The 26,697-nt window shown below is 44.3% G+C and overlaps 1 protein-coding gene across 1 annotated transcript; it reads right to left on the bottom strand.

Moving 5' to 3' along the window:
* On the bottom strand, positions 1-26,497 carry VSIG2 (V-set and immunoglobulin domain containing 2). Its single transcript, XM_082200641.1, has 7 exons — positions 26,361-26,497; positions 22,213-22,376; positions 19,356-19,563; positions 16,760-16,918; positions 13,080-13,199; positions 1,860-2,010; positions 1-150 (listed from the first exon to the last, which is right to left on the bottom strand). The coding sequence occupies exons 1-7, from the start codon at positions 26,425-26,427 to the stop codon at positions 6-8; spliced, it is 1,014 nt and encodes a 337-aa protein (XP_082056767.1). The 5' UTR covers positions 26,428-26,497; the 3' UTR covers positions 1-5.
* Positions 26,498-26,697: the final 200 nt, after the last annotated feature.

A 26,697-nucleotide genomic window follows, 5' to 3' on the forward strand; every position in this document is an offset into this window, starting at 1 on the left:
TAAGCTTAGACAAGAAAATTCTTGAGCTGGGATTTGGTAGTGCTGGTAGTAGATGAAGGCCTGCTAGATACGTTTTCCAGAAGATGATTTTCTGGCTGGCTTTCTCCCTGCAGAGAGGCCTCAGAGATTCCTGGAGCTGTGGCATCTTCCCTTTAGGAGAGAAGAAGGGAAAAAGAGGAGATTTTGAAGCAGGCAGCATCAGCCAGACGGTCACTATTTTCAAGTGAGATACCAGTGAATTCAGGCTGCACAATTATACTTGACTGAGGTTTTGCAGCAATTCGCTAAGGTTTGGGGCAAGAGTCTTTCCCAGTACTAGCTGGAGATGGTAGAGATCCTGGGACCTTTCCCATGCAAAACATGTGCTCTGTCCATGAAGGTAAAAAAGGTAAAGGTAAAGGGATGCGGGTGGCACTGTGGGTTGGACCACGGAGCCTGGGATTTGCCTATCAGAAGGTCGGCGGTTCGAATCCCCACGATGGGGTGAGCTCCCGTTGCTCGGTCCCTGCTCCTGCCAAGCTAGCAGTTCAAAAGCACGTCAAAGTGCAAGTAGATAAATAAGTACCACTCCGGCGGGAAGGTGAACGGCGTTTCTGTGCGCTGCTCTGGTTCGCCAGAAGCAGCTTAGTCATGCTGGCCACATGACTCAGAATCTGTACGCCAGCTCCCTCAGCCAATAAAGTGAGATGAGCGCCGCAACCCCAGAGTCTGCCATGACTGGACCTAAAGGTCAGGGGTCCCTTTACCTTTACCTTAAAGGACCCCTGGACGGTTAAGTCCAGTCAAAGGGGATTCTGGAGTTGTGGCGCTCATCTTGCTTCCAGGCTAAGGGAGCCAGCGTTTGTCCACAGACAGCTTTCCAGGTCGTCATGTGGCCAGCACGACTAAACCACTTCTGGTGCAACGGGACACCGTGACGGAAGCCAGAGTGCGCAGAAACACCGTTTACCTTCCCACCACAGTGGTACCTGCTTATCTACTTGCACTGGCGTGCTTTCGAACTGCTAGGTTGGAGAAGCTGGGACAGAGCAACAGGAGCTCACCCTGTCACAGGGATTCAAACTGCTGACCTTCTGATCGGCAAGCCCAAGGGGCTCAGTGGTTTAGACCAGAGCGCCACCCGCTCCCCTATCCATGAAATACATGGATTTCTCTCCATGAAATCCAACTTCTCTCTACATTTAGATCCTGAACAGCAGGCTGAGCAGGTGCACACATCAGCTGGTCACATTTCCCCCTACTGTAGCCTATTAAGTGGAGTAGACTGCATTGAAAGCTTTTTATCTTTTATATCCTATGCCTTGAAAAGTCAAGATGGGTAGCAAACAGACAATAGTGGAAAAGACTTTTAAATTACTTTTTTAAAAAGTTTCCTTCCAGTATGAAATTAACTAAACCAGAAGCTCCTTGCACCTGTCTGATCAACATCACTTTTGTTTTTTTAATTGCCAGTCAACAGGACCTAGGAATTGGGAAGGGAGGCTTCTCCTCCTTCACTGCACCTTCAGATAATCTATCTGATTTGCAGAGCTATCAAACTACCTGTTGAATCAGACCTCGTGCCATAATAGTGGTAAGGGGGAAGACTGATGGCATTGCATAAGTTAGCCTTAGTGTCAACAGGCCTCTGTGGATTTCTGACCTTCAGCCAGCCTTCCCCAACCTCCAGATGTTTTGAACTACAACTCCCATCACCCCCAGCCAGCACTTGCGAGTTGTCTTCTACAACATCTGCAGGGCATCAGGTTGGGGAAGGCCGCTTTTAGCTCCTGGTTTCCTTGTTTTTGCATCTTTTAAGGATCAGTTGGCAAATGATGCTTGCTTAGAACCAAGGCGACCTTGAGGTGAGCCACTCTAACCTGATTTCATTCCCGCTGTATACGGATTGGGTCTTCTTCTTCTCCTTCTGCTTCCTAAAGCGTAAGAACCAGAGGACTATTCCACAGAGCAACAGGAGCGCTAAGAGGACCCCTATGACAGCTCCTGCAATCACTCCAGCTTCCGCAGTGCCTGTTTTAGGGAGAGACACAAAACACAAGGCTTCAGTCCTCAGCAGCGGCACAAAAATCTTAACGGTTTAGTCTATTTATTAATTGCTTTCCACAAAGCGGTCTCCAAACAACTTGCGGTATTTTAAGAGGAAAAAGCACAACAAAATCTGAAAAAAATAAAAAATAAAAAATTTTTGTACAATGCAAAGGGTGCTCATCAATGGTTCCTCTTCATCCTGGAGAAGAGTGACTAGTGGGGTGCCACAGGGTTCTGTCTTGGGCCCGGTCTTATTCAACATCTTTATCAACGACTTGGATGATGGACTCAAGGGCATCCTGATCAAATTTGCAGATGACACCAAACTGGGAGGGGTGGCTAACACCCCAGAGGACAGGATCACACTTCAAAACGACCTTGACAGATTAGAGAACTGGGCAAAAGCAAACAAGATGAATTTTAACAGGGAGAAATGTAAAGTATTGCACTTGGGCAAAAAAAATGAGAGGCACAAATACAAGATGGGTGACACCTGGCTTGAGAGCAGTACATGTGAAAAGGATCTAGGAGTCTTGGTTGACCACAAACTTGACATGAGCCAACAGTGTGACGCGGCAGCTAAAAAAGCCAATGCAATTCTTGGCTGCATCAACAGGAGTATAGCATATAGACCAAGGGAAGTAATAATGCCACTGTATTCTGCTCTGGTTAGACCTCACCTGGAGTACTGTGTCCAGTTCTGGGCACCACAATTCAAGAAGGACACTGACAAACTGGAACGTGTCCAGAGGAGGGCAACCAAAATGGTCAAAGGTCTGGAAACGATGCCTTATGAGGAACGGCTAAGGGAGCTGGACATGTTTAGCCTGGAGAAGAGGAGGTTAAGGGGTGATATGATAGCCATGTTCAAATATATAAAAGGATGTCACATAGAGGAGGGAGAAAGGTTGTTTTCTGCTGCTCCAGAGAAGCGGACACGGAGCAATGGATCCAAACTACAAGAAAGAAGATTCCACCTAAACATTAGGAAGAACTTCCTGACAGTAAGAGCTGTTTGACAGTGGAATTTGCTGCCAAGGAGTGTGCTGGAGTCTCCTGCTTTGGAGGTCTTTAAGCAGAGGCTTGACAACCATATGTCAGGAGTGCTCTGATGGTGTTTCCTGCTTGGCAGGGGGTTGGACTCGATGGCCCTTGTGGTCTCTTCCAACTCTATGATTCTATGATTCTATGGTACAACAACCAGTAGGACAGACCCAATAAAACAGTATTATGCCTCTGAATACCAGGAGGAGGGAATCACAGAGTGCTGCCCCAACGCTTCCTATTGGAGCATCTGTTTGGCCACTGTCAGAACAGGACACGGGACTAGATGGGCCATTGGCCTTATCCAGGGGGCTTGCCTTACGTTCTTAGCAGCAAAAACATGCTCCTAATAGAAAACAAAACCATTATAGTCCAGCCAATGCCTGGGACAAAAGATAAGATTTTACCTGGTATGAACTCATAGAATGCCTGAATAGGGCTGGGTTTTTTTAATAAAAAAAATCAGTTGTATTATTCTTCCTGGCATCTGGTGGCAGAGAGTTCCACATGCCAGAAACATTTCCTTTTCTACCTTCCTGTGTTAATTTCACTGGAAACCCATTCTTACGCCTCAATCATGTAAAGCTCTTCCCCCTATTTTACACATCCTCCTCTCTCGTGAAAGTGTTGCAAACGCCTATTTTTGTGCTGCCCTCTACTTCTATTTCACTTCTACGAGAACCTTTTTTTCTCAGATGCTCCCTGACCACGTGGTGCCAATGGAGATGCTCAAGATACAGCTTCACGCCATATGGCTCTTCCCAACTGCTCTGCTTTTATAAGCCATTCATTTTCAGAAATGGATTTTGAACACGAAGATGCTGAAGAGCCTACTTTCTCTACTTCCTATAGATTTTTTTTCTTCCTCAAAATCTGAGAGAAACAAAAATAGACTTGTGAGCTGGAAACCTCAAACCGTTAATTAAATTTCAGAATATCAGGATATTCTTGCTTGCTTGCTTGCTTTCACCTACCCTGATGTAAGGGGAGACAAGTTCTCAGCTCATTTATTTCCAATATCCTAAAAAAGTGGACCTTTTCTTGACAACTTAAGCATGGGTGAAGAACCCCTGACCCTCCAGGTGTTGTTAGTCTATTTATTTTGAAAATTTCTTGATAACTTGAAATCTCAGAGAAACGTACAAAACGGAAATCTGATGCAACCTATTAATTGTTAAGCTGGGGATTCAATCAACATTGGTGCACTCCCAGAACAATTAATTTGCATCCATCTGTCTTGAGAGATGATGGAGTGTGCCAGGGTTGAAGTCAAACTGCTGTGTTAACAGCACCCGAGTGACATCCCCAGGGCACAAGCCTGGGCAGCATGTATGGAGGTCCTGAGCTGCCCAGACAACAAGACCCCCCTCTCGGCCTTGCTGATGTGGTCCAAAGGAAAGCAGAGCAATACATTTGACACTCGCTTGGCTGCAGGAGTCTCTGGAAGGAGATGTACAAGACACCATCCAGCCCTCTTAGGGACTCTACCCTTGATTTGTGTAGGGCAAACTCCATAGCCTTTGTGGGATGTAACATCACTGAAGCAGTCAAATACAACATTTCCTGTTTGCCCAGTGTGGACACACAGGGGAATGTTGCTCCAGCCAGGAGGACTTCCTGTCACACCTGGTCTTGAGCATCCTCCCCCTGAGTATGACCAGGGAGATGGGTGTGACCCTGGCAGACCCTACAAAAGGACCAGTCATGTAGCCTTCCATCTCTCTCTCTTGATCCCTTCTCTCTATTTTGCCTTTTGCTGTCTGCTGGCTCTCGGCCAGCAGCGCATGGGCTCATCCCTCACAGAGGATGAACCCACACTTTTCTCTGTAACTGTAAGTACAAGCTAAGGCCTGCCTTCAGGACTATACAGTGGTACCTCGGGTTACATACGCTTCAGGTTACAGACTCCACTAAGCCAGAAATATTACCTCGGGTTAAGAACTTTGCTTCAGGATGAGAACAGAAATCGTGCAGCGGCGGTGCAGCGGCAGCAGGAGGCCCCATTAGCTAAAGTGGTGCTTCAGGTTAAGAACAGTTTCAGGTTAAGAACGGACCTCCAGAACGAATTAAGTTCTTAGCCCAAGGTACCACTGTACTGTGAACTGAATGTAAGTAAACCTTACCATTACTTTTAAAAGAAGACTGTTGTGTCATTATTGTTCTTAAGAGGGAACTAAAGGGGATTTACCAGGAACAATCCAATCCAGACAAGTCAGACTGGATTGCTTAACTCAAATGGTTCTAATGAATCCATCAACCAGCAATGTGCTAGGGAATGTGCTCTGCTACTAGCTCACTTGAATCAATATATCATCTCCTACTATCCTCAACATTCCCATACCTTTTTCTTCTCCCAAAGCTATCCTGCAAGACAGTGGAGGTTTAGGATCAGAGTTTTCCTTCTCCTAGATGGGCTGCTTTCCCAGGTTGACAAACCTCCTCTATCTTTCGATTCCCTCTGCGGCACGTGCAGAAACCGCCTCGTTGGCCGTTGAATGCTCTTCCTGTTTCATCACGGCTTATAGCTTCACAAATAACATTATTACCTACTTATCTAACCTGCACATATTTTGGAAAGAAGGTCCCACACAGATCCCAAACATAGAAAATGTTTAAATGCATCGGAAAGATATAGAAGGGGCCCCCCAACAAGATGTGACTTAGGGGTGGATGAACCTCATCTCCTGACTTTTAAAGTTAAAAGCAAATGCAGTAGCGATTGTGGGAGAATTTGATCAGGGCTATAGTGCAACCATTTTCGCAGTTTAAATTTCCTCCCTCCGTGGATGCTGCTACCTGCTTCATAGGAAACAGCCAGGTAACCTTGAAATCTTTTTGGAAACTGAAGTGAAGCTGTTTCTTTCAGGATATGATATGCATTTATTTACTCACATTTCACTTTGTTCTGTATAGCCCATCACTGACTGCTTCTCTCCCTCCCTCCCTCTCCCTCCCTCCCTCCCCCCCCCTCTCTCTCTCTCATTTTTATTAAATTTTCTGTTTTACAATTTAAAATGCTCATTTAAACATCCTTAAAACATCAGCGACTTCTCTTCTTCTCTTTGCATGGCTCATTTTGCATATCATAAATCCCTGCATATTTCACAAAAACTAAACCATTCAGTATTCCATTATTGCATCCATTAAAACTGATTATTATTAATAATAATAATTTATTTATAGCCCGCCCATCTGGCTCGGTTTCCCTAGCCACTCTGTTGAATTTATCTTAATCCTGCCAACGGTTTCAGGTGTACACAATTTCCCCCCATATATTCAATAAACGTTTTCCAGTCTCCTCTAAACATATGTTCTTTTGCTCTCTTATTCTATACAGTGGTACCTCTGGTTAAGAACTTAATTCGTTCTGGAGGTCCATTCTTAACCTGAAACTGTTCTTAACCTGAGGTACCACTTTAGCTAATGGGGCCTTCCACTGCGGCTGCATGATTTCTGTTCTCATCCTGAAGCAAAGTTCTTAACTCGAGGTACTATTTCTGGGTTAGCGGAGTCTGTAACCTGAAGCGTCTGTAACCTGAAGCATCTGTAACCAGAAGTGTCTGTAACCCAAGGCACCACTGTATGCTAACTCTGCAAGCTGTGCATATTCCGTCACCTTAAGTTGCCATTCTTCTTTAGCTGGGACCTCACTTGTTTTCCAATTCCACTTTATCTCTTGAGGCTTTTCCAAGTCCTAAGAAGTCTCTTGTATCATTTTTAAATTATATCTTGAGCCCTTTCTCCAGCTTCCCCCCCATGATTCATTTTCACTTTCTGGGGAAGGGCTGTAGCCCAGGGGTAGAGCATCTGCTTTGCATGCCAAAGGTCTCACGTTCGATCCCTGGCGTCTCCAGCTAGGACTTGGAGAGCTCTCTGCCTGAAAGCCTGGCGAGCTGTTGCCAGCCAGTGTAGACAGTATTGAGCTTGATGGACCACGGGGCTGACTCAGTAGAAGGCAGCTTCCTATCTTCCTAAACCAAACCAGTTCCTTGCCTTCAATTAATATCTCATTTTTCTGCCACCATCCTCTCCGCACCCTCAAACCCCTCTGCATGTACGCTCGGTGTTTTTATCCTTCAATCGTTCCCAGATGCCGTCCAATTTCTGCTTCTAAGTCGCCGTTCAGCCAAGAAGCGAAGCCAGCGAGTGGGGGGGGGGGAGAATCTGCCCACGGAAATGAGAGCTAATTAAATGAAAGGACCTGACCTGAGTAGGAAGCAAGTCAGAAAAACGGGATGTGAGTCGTTGAGGCGGCAATCAAAGCCCGGCACATTCTGGAAAGCTGTCAGAGCACAAATGGGCCAGATATCTCTCTGGTACCAATCAGTGAGTACCAGCAATGCTTAATTTAAAAGAAAATAACACTGGTATTTATTTATTGTATGCCAAAAATATGCTTCCAATCTAACTGAGAATCACACTCAGTCAGCCAGAACTCTTTTCTCCTGTTCCCAGAGTTGTTTGTGGATATCTCAGGCTGCAGCAGAATGAGAGACGAAGGAAAGCAGGGATTCTGGGAGTGGCTGCAGAGATCATATAACACTGGTCCTGAAAGACCTACACTGGCTCCTGGGTATGTCTCCAAGCACAATTCAAGTGTTGGTGCTGACCTTTAAAGCCCAAACAAAGCACCTCTGAAAACAATTTCACAAAATGGCACAGGCATGGTGGACAGAGCTTGGTTACTTGGTGTTCATGACGCCATACACAATGACCAATATGTACCTTTCTATGGCGCTCACATAGCCATGTTTCTGTTGCTAGCAATTGTTGTTGTTTAGTTGTTTAGTCGTGTCCGACTCTTCGTGACCCCATGGACCAGAGCACGCCAGGCACTCCTGTCTTCCACTACCTCCCGCAGTTTGGTCAAACTCATGCTGGTAGCTTCGAGAACACTGTCCAACCATCTCGTCCTCTGTCGTCCCCTTCTCCTTGTGCCCTCAATCTTTCCCAACATTAGGGTCTTTTGCAGGGAGTCTTCTCTTCTCATGAGGTGGCCAAAGTATTGGAGCCTCAGCTTCAGTAGCAATAGATGTGCATTTTGGAGGAAATATCACATTTACCCATGTACAGGATCACATTTTCCTGTGTACAAGGTGTGTGCATAGGGAAAGGTGAGATCCTGCACATAAGCATCATTAATCCAAGGAGAGGCAGCTGTGATGTGCGAAGCAAATGGGTCATGACTCCACAGCTGGCACAGGTTTGGTTTTTTTAAAGCACCTTCTCATGGAGAAAGTTCTTACAATGAATTCCCTAAAGACGTAACTTCAAGCCAGTGTAAATTAACTTTAATGACAACCTTCAGCACAGCTGCAACAATTCATATCCCTAGAAATATGATCAAATGCCTATTATGTCCTGGGCATTGATGAGAACTGGCTCTGAGCCCAGAATTCTCTTGAAGAATTAACAGCAACATCGTTGGGGTGTCAAAACAGAGATTCAGTGAAGCAGATTTAGCTCAGGGATTTATCTGGTGAATAGGTGGGAAAGTGTTATTTCAGTAGGAACTGTTGAAAGCTGACAGTGAGAGGTGCAAAAGATAGGCAGATAGGCAGGCAGGCAGGCCAGGAGAAAGTTGTTGGAAAGACCTGACTTCATTTTAAAGGTGACTTTATCTGTCTCCAGATTGCATGACTACCTTCCAGTCAAAGGCAGCTATGGGGTTGTGGCACTCAACTCACTTTCAGGCCAAGGGAGCCGGCATTTGTCCACAGACAGCTTTCCGGGTCATGTGGCCAGCATGACTAAACCAGTTCTGGTGCAACATAACACCGTGATGGAAGCCAGAGCACACAGAAACGCTGTTTACCTTCCCGCTGCAGTGGTACCTATTTATCTACTTGCACTGGCATGCTTTCGAACTGCTAGGTTGGCAGGAGCTGGGGCAGAGCAATGGGAGCTTACCCAGTCATGCGTATTTGAACTGCTGACCTTCTGACTGGCAAGCCCAAGAGGCTCAGGGGTTTAGACCACAGTGCAGAACACAACTGCAGCATAGCTAACAGGTGTCCATCCAGGATCTGCTTAAATACCTCCAGCGAATGAGAGTCCGCTACTTCCCAAGGCTGCTCCACTGTCTGCTCCACTGTTGAACAGCTCTTGCTGTGAGGACGTTTCTCCCAATGTTTAGACAAAATCTGCTTCCCTGTCATTTCCAGACATTAGTTTTCCTACTGCCTACTAGAGCAGAGGTGAGGAATCTCTGGCCCACAAGCCAAACTTGACCTGCCAAGGGTTCAAATATTTGGAAGGCTACAGGTTCCCCACCACCGCTTTCTAGCGTCAGGAAGTGAAAGGTCTAGGATTAATTAACACAGATGCAAGGCTGTGATCTCATGCTTGTCATGTGAGATATTATGTATAATTTCTTAATTTTACACATCACTTGGGAAGACAGGAGAACTAATGCCAGTGTACTGGAAGAAGCAAAGATCACCAGTGTTGAAGCAATGATTCTTCAACTTCGTTGGACTGGCCATGTTGCGCAGATACCTGATTATCGTCTTCCAAAGCAACTACTCTAATCTGAACTTAAAAATGGAAGGCGTAATGCTGGTGATCAATAAAAGCGGTTTAAAGACGCTCTCAAGGCAAATCTAAAAAAATGTAGTATAAACACCAACAACTGGGAAACACTGGCCTATGAGTGCTCCAACTGGAGAACACAAATTAGGTATATGAAGGTACAAATTAGGCAGATTCACCTTGAATTGTGAACTAAATCCCATTTCTCCCCCATCCCTAGGGTGAGGCTGAGAGAATATAACTTAATGGCAGTGCTCCAAGACAGTTCACTGCAGGTTGGAAGCATATCTAAGGCTGAGAGTGGCTTACAACATCCCTGCTATGTTACTTTAGATTTTAACTGTTTACAGTGGTCCTTTAAATAAATTACAAATTTACTCCAGTCTTTAGAAAATACTTGATCTTCCCGGTTTCAGAACTTCACCGTCAGTTTCCACATATTCCATCAGTTTCATCTGCCATTCTTCTTTTGTTTGTACTTCTCCTTCCTTCCATCTCTGGGCTAGCAGCATTCTCGCTGCCGTTGTTGCATACAGTTCTTCACATTTCCACACCCCTTTTTTCTAAGTCCTGATGAAAACTCACCAGAAAATTTTCCTAATTTTGTGTGTAATTTTTCTATGCAATTTTGCCTAACGTACACGTTTTTTGCATAGCAACTTCCCCTGATATAATTCATTTATTGCATGTTGTTTTTCAGTAATAGATACATTCTTATGCACACCTTATCCCGGTAGATGAATTTTTGTATGCATTACATAGCTGTATCACTGAATTGCAAAATTTGGAGAAGTGATAATTTTGAAGGATGGCTGAGTTTGGCTGCCATAATGCTGGAGTATCCTGTTTCTCTTTTTCTCTCAACCACATCCTGTAATATACCAGTAGGTGGAGACAGAGAAAAAGACCCATCTTGTACTTTGGCTCAAGCCCAGATTCTGACTATACTGGGACACAGTTGGAAAAAAATCGCATGCCAATAAATAAATAAATAAATGAATGAATGCAGATACATGTTGGTCACTAGATGGCACTGCAAGCTCATGAAGATTTGCCTGAAATAGAGAGAGAGGACTTTTTGCAAGTGGGGTCTATATTGTCAAACAGAAAGAGTGGATTTATCTTTCATAAAGGTAGCATGCATCCCTCATGTCTCTCCTAGGCTGTGCTGGTGTTGCAGCAGGGATAGCCATAGCTCAATGGTGGGGCCTCTGCTTTCCATGCAAAAGATTCCTGGTTCAATTCCCAGCATCCCTGGATCTCTGCCTGAAACCCTGGACAGCTGCTGTCACTCAGCATAGACAACAATAAGCTAGATGGACCAATGTTCTGACTCAGTATGAGGCAACTCCCTATGATCCCAAATATTCCAAATAAGAAGGATATGGCTATCAGAAGTTACTTGCCATCATATGGCCGTGTGCCACCTCCTACACAGGCTGGCCCTGTTAATAGGCAAGGTGAGGCAACAGCCTCAGGCATCAGATGCTAGGGGCAGAAGCAGTAGCCTTCTGGACAGCTGCGAGGATGCTATTTGCCCAGAGATGGAAGGAAGATAATGTTCCAACCAGAGAAGAATGGAAAATCAAGATGATGGACTATGCCAAAATGGCAAAACTGACCAGGAAAACCAGAAACCAAGAAGACAAGAAGTTTAACAATGAATGGAAATTTTGTACAGATTACCTTGAAGAATGCAGTAAACATTCAGAAACGTTAGCAGGATTGACATAGCACTTGTCATGTAATAACTGTATGGATAAAATTGGATATAATCTTTTTGGATAAATATTGTAAGATGGAAACCATGGCAGAGCAGAGGGAGGTCCAAGGATTCAGGGAATCCTATACATGTATAAAATTGATTATATTTGAATGTAAACAGCATTCCTAAAAACTGAAAATAAAAAAATAAGAAAGAAGAAGCAGTAGCCTCCTGGCAGTTCCCTCTGATGTATCCCCACCCAAGTGTTCTTCTCTGCTAGGAGGCACATGGCCTGCTCTCCACCCCCTAAAGTAGTCTGTTGCATTCAGGGGGGCACTGTCCTGTTGCCATTTTGATCTAAGATTCAGCAGCCAGCCCAGGTGGTTTCTGTAGGTGGCATGCAGAGGGGCTTCCTGTTGTCCTTCGCCTCAGGTACCCCAGTGTCTTTGGCTGGCTTTTTAGCTAGTTCCAACCCCCTCCTCCAAATTTTGATAGGTCCCACACTCCCAAGGCTGGAGAGAGATTCCAGGGCATTAAGGACCATTTTATGTCCTTAATCATCCATCCAGTTTCTCAGTCACCACTATGTGATACAGTCAAACCTCGATTCCCGAACGTCTCCGTTTTGGAACGTTTTGGCTCGTGAACACCGAAAACCCAGAAGTAAATACTCTGGGTTTCGAAAGTTTTTCAGAAGCCAAACATCCGAATGCAGGAAGCTCTTGCAACCAGTGTTTTTTTTTCTGGGGGGGACACAGGGGTTTGCCAACAAAGGTCCTCAGGGTCAGTGGAGGAGTAAGATTTATGTATGAAAGTGAGAGCTGGACCATAAAGAAGGCTGATCGCCAAATAATTGATGCTTTTGAATTATGGTGTTGGAGGAGACTCTTGAGAGTCCCATGGACTGAAAGAAGATCAAACCTCTCCATTCTGAAGGGATTCAGCCCTGAGTGCTCACTGGAAGGACAGATCCTGAAGCTGAGGCTCCAGTACTTTGGCCACCTCATGAGAAGAGAAGACTCCCTGGAAAAGACCCTGGTGTTGGGAAAGATGGAGGGCACAAGGAGAAGGGGACGAGAGAGGACGAGATGCCTGGACAGTGTTCTCGAAGCTACCAGCATGAGATTGACCAGACTGCGGGAGGCAGTGGAAGACAGGAGTGCCTGGCGTGCTCTGGTCCATGGGGTCACGAAGAGTTGGACACAACTAAACGACTAAACAACAACAAACATTTTGTGACTCTAAGTTTGGCCTCATTGAGGGGCATTATTTCAATATAAGTAGAAAAATTAGAGTACCCTGAAACATTTTTTTTAATAGAAAAAAAGTACTGACTGCAAGCAAGCAGCACCTCGGTTGTCGAACATTTTGGAAGCCAAACTTCGACAACTGAGGTTTGACTGTATCTCACTTTGGCTTACTGAGGTGTGTGGGATATAGCTATTAATGATCAATTAACACGTGTCATTAAGGTAAGATGAGGAATATGCAGGAGAAATGATTTTGAGGAGATATGGAGGGAGTTTGTAGAATGCGTACTGTTAAAATGGAAAGGGGTCAAAGCATTGCAAGATGTGTTGAAATTTTGGGAGGTTGAATAGTTACAATGGAATGGTCTCGGTGGTGGGGTGCACATTTTTATTCTTATTTATTTATTATTATTACTTTGTCCAAAAAATAAATAAATTCCCAGGCTTACTGAGGTGGCCAAACTCATGACAACAGCCAGGCACTCAAGCAGGTAAACACAAAGCTAGACACCTGTCCTCACCTGTCACATGAATGGTGAGCTCACATTTCTGTTGTCCAAACTCATTGGAGGCAAGACATTGATACCTCCCAGAGAATGTGAGTGAGATGTTTCTCAGCCACAGATTCCCTGTTTTGTCATCTGTGGGGAGGGAAGAAGGAAAAAGTGAAGTTTAGGGTTAATTTGTCCAATCTCAAAAGAATGGCACAGCCTGCCTATTCATTGCTGGACCCTGTAAGCAGATGAAAAGATTAGCAGGATTTTAATCTCACTTGTAATGTAACAAATACTATGGACAACATGGTTAGATTTGAAATATAGATTATGAAATAATATGCAGTTGAAAACATTGAAAATGGGACCCATGGAGGGGATTGGCGGGGCAGGGTGGTCTTTAGATTCAGAGAAATCCCTCTATATGGATAAGTACTTGGTTTTGTTATAAACTTACACTGTGGTACATTGGTTCTCAAACTTAATCTGTTCTGGAAGTCTGTTTCAAAACCAGAGCGTTCCAAAACCAAGGTGTGCTTTCCCATAGAAAATAATGCAAAATGGATTAATCCATTCCAGACTTTTAAAAACAACCCCTAAAACAGCAATTTAACATGATTTTTACTATCTAATGAGACCACTGATCCATAAAATGAAAGCAATAAACAATATACTGCAGTCACACAATCAATCAATCAGTAGCTGAACTGGGTTCCACACAGTCACAGAAACAAAACAAAAAAGCCTCAAAAACAAAAACGCAAAATAAACAGACAGACCTCAGTGTAACACTCAAAACAGAGGTGTGGCACTCAAATCGGAAGTCTAACACTCAAAATGGAGCATGTTTGGCTTCCAAAGAAAGTTCGCAAACTGGAACACTTACTTCCGGGTTTGCAGTGTTTGGGTTCCAAGTTGTTTGAGAACCAAGGCACCACTGTATTTGTAAAATCAAATAAAAACGATTTAAAAAATATATATTGCTGGACCCAGTTCGTTTGGAGGAATTCAACGTGGCACCCCATTCAATCAGTGCTTCCCAAACTTTTTCCGACCGTGGTCCCCTTCCGACCTCGTTTCCTTCCTGTGGCTCCCCACCCTGTCCTACCAGGAGGAAGGTAGCTATTTAAATATTTTGTTTTGCAAAACATGCTTTATTTTTATTTTTAAAAAGTAATTTATACAAAATACAATTACATAAAATGATAGGAACATAATGAAATATTACTGAAGCAGAGGGGGAAACCTGCAGATAAACAGTCCAAAAGCATACCCTCCAACATTTCTCCAATGAAAATAGGGGTGTTCTATTCCATAATACTAATTTTACTGTTTATACCCCACACATCTTACTGGGTTGCTGCAGCCATTCTGGGCAGCTTCCAACATGTATAAAAACATAACAAAACATTTTTAAAAACCTATGCAAGGCTGCCTTCAGATGGCATGGCGGTCAGAAAACTCCACACCCTTCAACACTTTTCTGGTGAAAATAGGGATGTCCTAAGAAAAAAGTGGGACATTCTGGGATTGAATCAGAAACTGGGATGACTTCTGTAAATCGGGGACTATCCCTGGAAAATAGGGAGGGTCTGCAAAAGGCGCACAGGGAGTTCTGTATATATGGGAGAATTTTAAAAAGCAAGTGGCCCTCAATGACCTGGTGCAAAAAGATCTTTTCATCCAGAGGAGTCCTGGCTGCCTATATTAAACACTGTAGCCTAAACACACAATTACCTGGGAGAAAGGCCCACTGAGTGAGGCTTTTTTCTGAGTAGACAGTCATTTACATAGGTCATTCCTCCTCGAACGGTATAGCATGTCTTTCTCTCTCCTCCTGAAACTGCTGATGACAAGGGGAACGCAGGACTGGCCTACCTGGAAATGTGGTATTTGCATCGCCAAACGTTGAAGGGTGCAATTTGCAATTGTTTGGCGCCGTTTTCAAGTGCATCAGACACTGGAATTTTGGCAAAATCAGTGACCTGTGGGTTGGGGCACCGGAAGCTCATTTTATGGCGTGCTGTGAAACTCAGCAATTGCACTGCCACATGTTGCAGGGGGCAATTTAACCAGCGGTGTGTGGGGCCAGAGACAACAACAGTTGGAGTACAAAACGTTTGCTTCTACAAATACTCACTCACTCCCCTTGTCTCCCTTCGAAGAAAGCAAGAGGCTTTATCAGAGATAAAGGACACAGTCCAGTTGGGCAAAATCTCTCAGGGAGAGTAAGGAGTAGAGACCATTGGGAGTGTGGCCGGGAAGGGGGATCCCTTGTTAAGCATTTGGATGACATAGATGGTCAGATCCAGTTCCCTAGGTAAGGTTCCCCATCCCTGTTCTAGCTCAGCATCAATCTGCAGAAGGTAAAAGGTAAAGGACCGCTGGATGGTTAAGTCCAATCAAAGGTGACTATGGGGTTGCGGCAATCATCCTACTTTCAGGCCAAGGGAGCCGGCGTTTGTCCACAGGTAGCTTTCCGGGTCATGTGGCCAGCATGACTAAACTGCTTCTGGTGCAACAGAGCACCATGGCGGAAACCAGAAGGCACAGAAATGCCGTTTACCTTCCTGCCGCAGTGGTACCTGTTTATCTACTTGCACTGGTGTCAGTTACAGATAGGTAGCCGTGTTGGTCTGCCATAGTCAAAATAAAAAAATTCCTTCCAGTAGCCTAAATCTTAAACAACTCCTAACCCACAATAATACTACAACCAGACTTAACACGGACACTGGCACCAGAGCCTGCAATAAACCCAGATGCTAACTTTGCTGCCACATACACCCGGACAACACCATTACTGGCCCCAACAACATCACACATACCATCTTGGGACTATTCAATTGCTCATCGTCTAACATTGTGTATGCCATCAAATGCCAACAGTGTCCTTCAGCTCTCTATATTGGACAAACAGGTCAAACCTTACGCCAAAGAATAAATGGACATAAATCTGACATCAAGAATCACAAAACAGAGAAACCAGTAGGAGAACACTTCAATCTCCCAGGACATTCTATACAAGATCTCAAAGTAGCTGTTTTACTACAAAGGAATTTCAGAAATAGACTGGAAAGAGAAGCTGCTGAATTGCAACTCATTACCAAACTTAAAACCATGGAGAGACCTGGTTTGAACAAAGACATTGGATTCTTATCCCGTTATACATGACTAAGCCATTTCTCACCTTTTCACCCCTTGCCTTTTCCTGTAGACCTATTGCAGTCGTTAAGAGTCGTCAACAGGCTCATCTCAGCTATCTGCCAATCTCCTATTCCCACCACCCTTCTGAGTAATACCCCTCCCCACCTTCTCACTATATAGAAGGATCTGGCAACTTCTGTTTCAGTGTATCTGAAGAAGTGTGCATGCACACGAAAGCTCATACCAAGAACTAACTTAGTTGGTCTTTAAGGTGCTACTGGAAGGAATTTTTTTAATTTGCACTGGTGTGCTTTTGAACTGCTGGGTTGGCAGGAGCTGGGACCAAACAATGGGAGCTCACCCTGTCACAGAGTTTTGAACCGCCAGTCTTCCAATCAGCAAGCCCAAGAGGCTCACTGGTTTAGACCACAGCACCACCCGTGTCCCTACACATCTATCTGCATTACCCTGTTGGTAAGAACGAAAATTGCACCAATGCAGTTTTCCTTTTCCAAAGTGTTCCTTAATAGTAATGTATCTGAAGAGAGTAGTTATTCACTTACCTTGCACCATATTGGACAGAGGTAGTGGAGTCTTGGTATCCAGCCGTGTCCAGGAATAAGTTGGCGAAGGCACACCTTCGGAAGAATTGCAGGTCAGGCGGGCGTCCGAACCCACGGAAACAGAATTGGTCCCTGTGCACACTGGAGTGGATGGAGGCACTGCGGGGTGGGGGGGTGTGGAGAGATAATTCAGTGCCAGGACACATAGTATCATAGAATTGTAGAGTTTGCCTTTAAATTTATTTATTTGGTTTTTCAAATTAAAATTTTACAGAGATATATCAGACATAAGTCATAAAGAGGAAGCAGTCCCAACTAAAGAAAATTGGCAAACCAAGTTAATGGACTATGCTGAAATGGCGAAACCATCTGGAAAGCTCAGAAATCAAGAGAACAAGAAATTTAAAAAAGAATGGGAAATGTTTATTTTGTATTTGCAGAAGTATTGTAAACAAGTTAATTAATACATTGGCAGGATTTTAAGAACACTTGTAATTTCAGAAATGGGACAGGAAATTTGAGGTAAAATAATAATAATTTGGAGTAGAAATGATTTGCAATTGAAAAGAAAATTTAAGGAACCAGGGATGGGGATGGGGGAGGGAAGACACGGTATTCAGAAAATTCCATTTTATGGATTTGACATTGTTTTGTGTATATTTTTCTTTGTTTATGGTTGTTTTTGTATTTGCTATTGTGCATCTTTTACTTTGGTTATTTTTGTTGAAAATTTAATAAAAATATTATATAAAAAAGGAAGTGGTTCAATATGGACAAAGCCCCCTTGAAGGCATGCTCCTGGGCCCCCATCCGCACTATACATTTAAAGCACTATCATACCACTTTAAACAGTAGGGAAAAGCATGTGATGTATCACTGTAATAAATGTTAAACTGAACAATGGTGTGTTCTTGGCTATTTGTGTGCAGGGAGAAAGGGACTGGGGGGGTTTCAGATGTACCCCTTCACATGGAAACCCAACACACTCTGAGGGGTGTTTCCAGGGTTTGGGGGGGGGAGAATGTGCTTTAAATGTATGGTGTTTATGTAGCCATAGAGTCACAGATCTGAAATAAGTCCAAGGGTGAGAGCATGCCCAACAGATGTTTGTCCAGATTCTGCTTGAAGATGTCCTCTGGAGATTAAGAACCACCATCCTTCTAGGTAACTGGTTCCCTTGGCAAACTGCTCTTAAACTGAATACATTTCTCCTTATACATAACCAAGTTCTCCCTGCCTGCAGCTTAAACCCATTCAGCCGAGTGGGTTAACTTAAATCCAACTTAAACCCATTCCCCACCCTGCCCTCTGGGGAAACGGAGAAAAACATTTGGTCTGCTTTCAGCCTGGCTGCAGGACTGCATCCCTTCTATTCAATTGTTATGTACTGAGTTGAATAGGATCCAAAATGTAGCAGTCTGATTGGTCCTAGAACAATAGGATTCCGAATGCAGCATTCTGATCAGTCCTAGAACAATAGGACTCAAAATGCAGCAGTCTGATTGGTCCACAGGAGCCCCCCAATCCAGCTCCAGGTGGAAGTGAATCTGCAGCCTGATTGGCCTACAGGAGAATCCTGGAATTAGCCAATCACGTGGGGCCCATTGTGAGAATAATTGTGGCATTTGCCTCCTAGGTGAGTCATAAGGAAAGGGTTAAAATGAGTGTGATGTGATTGGCCAGTGGAAACTGATAGGAGGAGTTAGAGGAGAGTTGGAGTTGTGTGAAAGTCAGTTGAGAGTTGGGAGTTGGAGAAGAAAGAGGGAGAATAGTCTGTGGGTTGGTCGAGGTGTGGTGAGAGAGTGAGAGGAATTGTTAGGTGGAGTCAGATAGTTAGTTGGGATAATAAGTTTGAAGTTGTTAAGAACAAATAGGACAGTTAAGGAAATAAGATTAAGAAACTGACAAGAAAAATTACAGTGGTACCTCGCAAGACGAATGCCTCGCAAGACGGAAAACTCACAAAACGAAAGGGTTTTTGGTTTTTTTAGTTGCTTCGCAAGACGATTTTCCCTATGGGCTTGCTTCGCAAGACGGAAATGTCTTGCAAGTTTGTTTCCTTTTTCTTAAAACCGTTAATACAGTTGCGACTTGACTTCGAGGAGCAACTCATAGCACATGGTGTGGTAGCCTTTTTTGAGGTTTTTTGAAGACTTTCGTGATTTTTGAAGCTTTTCCAAAACTTTTCCGACACCGTGCTTCGCAAGACGAAAAAAACCGCAAGGCGAAAAAACTCGCGGAACGAATTAATTTCGTCTTGCGAGGCACCACTGTAACTGAAACCATAAGCTTGTTCATGCCTATAAAGATTATTTGTTATTTGATTATTTGTTAATGTTAACAACTGACTGGACTCCGTGTGTACCCGTGAGAAACGGGTTGGTGGCAGCGAAGAAAGCAATCACAGTGGTGGCACAGAGTCAATAGACCGTCAAACGTCCGGGGGCCCTGTGTGATCGCCACAATAATGTATATAAAGCAGACATTCTGGGGGAACTTCCATTCCTCCTCACCACTATGAGCTGAATAAAGAGCATGAAATCCACTCTCAACTCTGAGTATATTTCATCAATGTTAAAAGGGAACTGGGACTTACTTAAAACTATGAGCTGGATGAACCCAACGCTCGTTCCATAGAAGTCTGGGGGATTGTTCACCTCGCAGATATAGGTGCCGGCATCGAATGCATGCAAGTCAGTCAGGTGGATGGAAGCATCACCCAACGTGGGAAGATCTTGAAGGAGGCTTAGCCGTTCACTCTGGGAGCCTGGCTTGTACAACTTATTATTTGTGAAGTAGAGAATCTGTAGAGAGAAGGGAGGCTCCGCTGGATACAGGCACCTCTTCAGAGTTACCTGGGTGTATCCCTAACCTGTCGATAAACCCATGAGGTTACTTGAAGGAAAGGCACTTTTAACATGGGCTGGTGAACCTGTGGCCCTCCAGCTGTGGTTCTCCACCTGGATCTTTGGTTGTGTTGCCACCCAACAACATCTGGACAGCATCAGGTTCCCCATCCCTGATGTACAAGCTATAACTGAACCATGTGCTGGAAGTTAAAATAAAGCTGCTATCCAAAGCATGCTTATTTGAACGTTAACACCATCAAGATCAATGGGACGAACTTCAAGTCGATACATATTGTGGATAGTATGCATAGGCAGCTATGTCAGATTATGGTCCATCTGTGCCACACATTGCTTATACCAGTAAAACAGTTGTGGCGCCCTAAAGAATGTTGGGAACTGTCATTTGTTAAGGGTTCTGAAAGTTGCTAGGAGACCCCGATACCCCTCCCAGAGCTACAATCCCCAGAGTTCCCTGTGAAGAGGAATTTAATGACCCAGAAACTACAGCTAATCCAGAATGCAGCATCTAGACTGGTGACTGGGAGTGGCTGCCGAGACCCTATAACACCAGTCCTGAAAGACCTACATTGGCACCCAGTATGTTTCTGAGCACAATTCAAAGTGTTGGTGCTGACCTTTAAGGCCCGAAATGGCCTCGGTCCAGTATGCCTGAAGGAGCATCTCCACCCCCATCGTTCAGCCCGGACAATGAGATCCAGCTCTGAGGGCCTACTGGCGGTTCCCTCACTGCGAGAAGCAAAGTTACAGGGAACCAGGCAGAGGGCCTTCTCAGTAGTGGCGCCCGCCCTGTGGAACGCCCTCCCATCAGATGTCAAGGGAATAAACAACTATCTGACTTTTAGAAGACATCTGAAAGCAGCTCTGTTGGGAACTGCCCAGAGTGCTGGGGAAATCCAGCCAGATGGGCAGTGTATAAATAAGTTGTTGTAGTAGTTATGGTTGTTGTTGTTAAACCACTTGGAAAATAAGGAGCCCAACACCCCTAACAGACTACAGCTCCCAGGATCCTTGGGGGGAATGCCATGACTGTTTAAAGCTGTATGCATTCAATGAGAGTACAGTAGTGTCTACCTGCATACACAATAGCCGAGCTGCAGAAACAAACTAGTGTACACACTTTCACACGTAGGGACAGCTTATGTTTGCATTCAATGGAATGTGTGAGCAAGCCCCTAGATATAACCCCAAAGAGCATCACTGCACAACCTAATACCCATTCTATAAGGATCAAGTGGCAGTTCTAGTATAGCGAGTGAACAAAGGGCAGAGTCATGGTTATCGTGTTGGACTTCAGCTGAGGACACCTGTGGTCAAATCCCTGATCCGTCAAGAGGGGCACTGGGTGACCTTGGACCAGTTTCTGCCTCTGCCTACCCTTCCAAAGAGATGGATCATGTACCAGCCAAGGCTACACTAGCCCTCTGTCACCTCACATGGGCGTGGGTGGTGCTGTGGTTTACACCACTGAGCCTCTTGGGCTTGCCTATTGGAAGATCAGTGGTTTGAATCCCTGTGACAGGGTGAGCTCCTGTTGCCCTGTCCCAGCTCCTGCCAAGCTAGCAGTTCAAAAGCACACCAGTGCAAGCAGACAAATAGGTGCTGCTGTGGTGGGAAGGTAAACGGTGTTTCCGTGCACTCTGGTTTCCGTCACGGTGTCCTGTTGCACCAGAAGTGGTTTCGTCATGCTGGCCACATGTCCCAGAAAGCTGTCTGTGGACAAACGCTGGCTCCCTTGGCCTGAAATCGAGATGGGCGCTGCAACCCCATAGTTGTCTTGGACTGGACTTAACCGTCCAGGGGTCCATTACCTTTTTTTTTAACCATCCTGAAACTCACAACAACTCACAAATAAATGCAGCTCTAGCAGATCACATCATTACACCTGCTGTGAAAATGCTGTTGCTACTCTAGCAGTTTGTCCAGAGAACCACCTCTTGGGGTTAGAGACTGACTCCAATGCTAGAACTTCCCATCTCCTCTGCTAAATGCAGTTTGTCTTCTCTTTCTGTTGATCAGCTGGAGAAGAGCCTGACTCTGAACTTAGGCATCTGAGAAATCTCTTGAATCTTATCCAGGCAAACCTTTTGGGAGTTGGGTAATTTTAGCAGTTTCTGTTTATGGCTCTAGTTCTTTACATTCTTAACCCTGTGAATGTGTACTCAGAAGTTAGTCCCACTGTTTTCAGCGGGCCTTACTCCCTAGAGTGTGTAAGGTTGCAGCCTCAACAAATTTCAGACGAAGGGTTCATCCACAGTTTTCTGCTCGACCTCCAATTTGTAGGCACTGTTCCAAGTATTTTCCCTTTTTGCCTATCTCCCTCCTCAGGGAAAACCCTCCCTTTAGTGCTAAATCAGAGCAAATGGCAATCAGCAGAAAACCCAAATTGCTATTTGCTCTGATTGAGCACTAAAGAGTGGTTTTCCCTGGAAGAAAGCAGTAGGACAATAGGAAGCCCATAGTTTAAGCAGAATGTCCTCTTCCCCCTCCATTTTTTTTAACTCCGAGGTTAGGTTGGTTGAGATCAACACATTCTCCTTACGCAACTTTCGTTACTAGTAACACCATGGCCCCCCACCCCTTCACCTGTTTCCCTTGGTCGGGAGGAGTTGAGCCGGGGGCAAACCTCCATTCAAGCACAAAGTTTTTGTCAACAGATGTTTTGTAATGACATGGCAGCTCCACACTCGAACCTCTCCGCTGCATGACTGGATCTTGTGGTACAGTCACCTCCACACACTCCCCACAGCCTGCAGGGGAAACGAAAGAAGAAGCTCACCAGTTTGATCATTTCATCTCTTGGATTACTACAGAGGAAGTTGTCCCCCTTCCCCACCCAATGTTGTTGGGATACCAACCTCCACCGACTCCAGGCAGCATAGTCACAGGTTAGGAATTGTCAGGGAAATGACATCGGAGCGAGAGGCGAAGGGGAGGCTCCCAGATGACGAAGGACCCAGCAGCAGGGGGAGAAACAGCTCAGTAGAGGGGGAAGCCAATCAGTGCAACACCAGGGATAAAGGGAGGCAGACGGGGGAATTGGAGAGAGGGCTCCAGGACTCTTCACTGGACATCAGTGAGGAGAGCCCAGGTCCTCCGCTACCCACGCCTTCCTCACGCAGAAGACTCCCGCGCAGTGAGAGGAGGAGGAGACTGGGTGTTAAACAACTTTTATGTTGGAAGAGGTTCAAGAAATGCCCACTGACGGATTCTGCCAGTGACTGAGGCAGCCGCGATGAGAAGGGGCTGTGCAGTCAGAAAGGTTTAACAAGGCAAATTAACCAAGAAAGGGACCAGTTTACGCATGACTAACTCATACCTTTTACAGGAACGATTGGATGTTTTAGTCCAGAATGAATGAACGAATATCTTTACTGTTAAAAACTATAAGCCATCACAATTGGTCACAATGCATAGAATACAAATAATTGATTTAAAACTGAACAATAACAACAGCAAAGCAAACATACAAAAATGCCAAAATCACACCTGCATAAGTTAAGCATGCCATATCTCACACTCCCCCCTTATGATACTTGCTTTGGTGCCTGGTTCTCAACTTACTTGCAGCCAAGGCAAATTTTGCAACCTGTGCACTAATAAATACTAGATATAGATAGGTAGCCGTGTTGGTCTGCTGTAGTCAAAACAAAATAATAATAATAAATCCTCCCAGTAGCACCTTAAAAAGGTAAAGGTAAAGGGACCCCTGATCATTAGGTCCAGTCGTGGAGCTCTGGGGTTGCAGCACTCATCTCGCTTTATTGGCCGAGGGAGCCAGTGTACAGCTTCCAGGTCATGTGGCCAGCAGGACTAAGCCACTTCTGGAGAACCAGAGCAGTGCACGGAAACGCTGTTTACCTTCCCGCCGGAGCGGTACCTATTTATCTACTTGCACTTTGACGTGCTTTCGAACTGCTAGGTTGGCAGGAGCTGGGACCGATTTGTTATTGGTATGAGCTTTCGTGTGCATGCACACTTCTTCAGATACACTGAAACAGAAGTCACCAGTCCCTTATATAAAGTGAGAGGGTGGGGAGGGGTATTACTCAGAAGGGTGGTGGGAATGGGTGATTGGCTGATAGGTGTGGTAAACCAGTTGATGACTATTAACAACTGCAATTGGTCTTACAGGAAATGCAAGGGATGAAATTGCCAAAAATAGCTTTATCATGTCTAATGCAATGAGAATCCAACGTCTCTATTCAGACAAGTTCTCTCCATGGTTTTAAGTTTGGTAAGTTTGCATTCTTATCTCATTATACATGATAAAGCTGTTTTTGGCTATCTCATCCTCTCATCCCTTGTTTTTTTCCAATAATAATAATAATAATAATAATAATAATAATAATAATAATAATAGGGGCACAGGTTCCGCGTCCCTGGATTGTTAGCATCTTCATATCTCTGGTTGGGTTTTTTTTTTTTTTGTACTTCCTGTATCAAGAAAATGCTAAACACACTTTCAGGTTGCTTGTTCAACTCACCCTATCCCTGTAGCAGAGGGATGAAAAAAAACTTTGGCTCCCCAGATGTGCTGAACTACAACTCCCATCAGCCTCAGCAAATAAAGCCAATGGCCAGCAGTGAAGGGAGTTGTAATTCAGCAACATCCAGAGGCCAAAGGTTCTTCACATCTGCAAAATCCAGAGGTTTGCACACACACACGCAAGCACAAGGCGTCCCAGCTGAGGGACACGTTCCAGCCAGGCAAAAATCGCTTGAAGAAGGAGCAGTACCAGTGAGTGATCTGGCTTGGGGAGATGATATTGCCAAGCAACTATCCCAGTGACCAGAGAGAGATGCCTCCAGGACTGTGTTGGATGCCTTGGCCCACGGTTCCCCATCTCTGATATACCTAGTAAACTAACCATAAACGACTTTAGAAGGTTTACTTTTAGAATTGACGTGGTTCCTGTAGACTAGTTGTGACGCAAAGATGCTCAGCCACATTTACAAATCTGGACAGGCATCGCCCTGCCCTTTCTCAGAGACTTGAAGCCCTATGCATGGTTAGTGATAGGAAGCAAGTCCTGTGGTTTTCAGGACATAATGGTCTCTTTTTTATATGAAATATTTTTATTGGTTTTTACAAATACAAATTTATAGCAAAATTACTTAAATAACCATTCTCTGAGGTTCTCTGAATCTCCAGACTTCCTCTCGTCCCCTATATGGGTTCTTATACCAATATTTACAACTACATATGAGTCCATTTTCCATAGTTTTTATACTCACGAATTATCTATAATTTTCGTTACTTTACAAGTGAATCTTAATAGTCCAGCTAAAGTTTTAATTTGTTTACAATGGTCTCCTAAATAAATTATAAAAATCTCCCCATTCTTTTTTAAAGACCTTGTCTTCTAGATCTTCTAGATTCCTGAGTCGCCCGGTTAATTCATGAGAGCCAGTGTGGTGTAGTGGTTAAGAGTGGTAGACTCATAATTTGGTGATCCGGGTTCAATTCCCCACTCCTCCACATGCACATGCAGCTGCTGGGTGACCTTGGGCCAGTCACACTTCTCTGAAGTCTCTCAGCCCCACTCACCTCACAGAGTGTTTGTTGTGGGGGAGGAAGGGAAAGGAGAATGTGAGCCGCTTTGAGACTCCTGAAGGGGAGTGAAAGGCGGGATATCAAATCCAAACTCTTCTTCTTCTTCATGGCATAATGGTCTCTGATAAGTGTGGTTACGATTGCAGCAGTCATGCATGCTAGGACTGGGCAGAAGGTAGATTGTGGGCAAATCTCTGGGTGAATTGAAGTAGATCTGTGAGGACTTTTTGAATTGAATTGAAGTAGATCTGCGAGGACTGTGAGAAAACAACATTGTTCATGTACAGAATAACGGCGGCCAGAATTTTAGTAGCAAGAAATTGGAAAAACACAACAATACCCAACACGGAAGATTGGCAGATCCTAATGGTAGAATATCTGCAGGAAGAGTAAGAAGCCAACCAAAACAAAAAGTCTATAAGGACTTGGGAATCTTTAAAGAATATTTAGAAAACTATGGAATAAAAGGAAACATCTTGGCAGAATTAGACTGATCCCTGTATTGTATAAATATAAGTTCGTAGGGAGGTAAAAAGAAATTATATAAGAAATATGTAACTGTGCGGTATAAAGTAATGGATAGATAAAGTACAGCGAGATTAATTGGAAGTCAGTTTTTAATTTCTTCTCTATAAGTTTTATAATTGTGTTCAGTATCAGGAGTATATATGATGATAATTATATTAATCTTCTTGTATCTTATAGTGTGGTGGTTTGTTTGATTTTTCTGTTATTTGTTTGTTTGATAGTATGCTTGTTTATTTGTATGTACGTCTGTTTTCTCATAAATGTATTTTAAATTAATAAAGATATATATTTTTTAAAAATAAAATGAAGTAGAACTTCGAGGACTTCTGACTTTGAGTTGTTTAACGATGGTGACAACTAAAAGACTCCCCGCCCTCCCACACTTATGCTGCTAAAATGAAGAAAATTGGGGTGGGGGAGTTGTAACCGAAAGTGAAGGCAGGTCTACTCAGGAGTAAGTTTCGGTGAGTTCATTGGGACTTGCACCCAGGCATGTGGGTATCGGTCTACAGCCTTTCTCTCCAGAGAGTTAGGAATGGGGTGGAAGCAGGTTCCTTGGTTTCGTTTTTGTCGGGTTGCTGTTGGTTAAATGTTCCCAGGTGTCAAAAAAAAGAGGTCATTTATGTATGCTACTATCTTAGGTACTCACCAAAGACTGAGATGAGAATCAGGCCGCAAGAGATGGAGGGAGTCAGGAAAATCACCGTGAGAGCCATTGCTCTGCTGGGAGGCTGTGACTTTTGGTGCAAAAGCTGAAACTCTACTGAGACTAAGCAGGGCTGTTTTTTATCTCGTATGTGAGCTAAAACAAACAGCCGAGACGCAAGCTCTGAACCACCCTCAAACACAAGAGCCTCCCTTGATGCGAAATGGTGGAGAGGTTTCTCCGTAGTGCTGGCTGCAGCTTAGGGGCCGTTCACACAAAGGATGGAGGAAAAAATCCAATCAGTTTGCCTGGAAAGGTGTTCCCAACCAGTCCTTTTATT

The sequence above is a fragment of the Podarcis vaucheri genome (genome assembly GCF_965113315.1).
Source record: "Podarcis vaucheri genome assembly, chromosome: 15".
NCBI classification, from domain to species: domain Eukaryota; kingdom Metazoa; phylum Chordata; class Lepidosauria; order Squamata; family Lacertidae; genus Podarcis; species Podarcis vaucheri.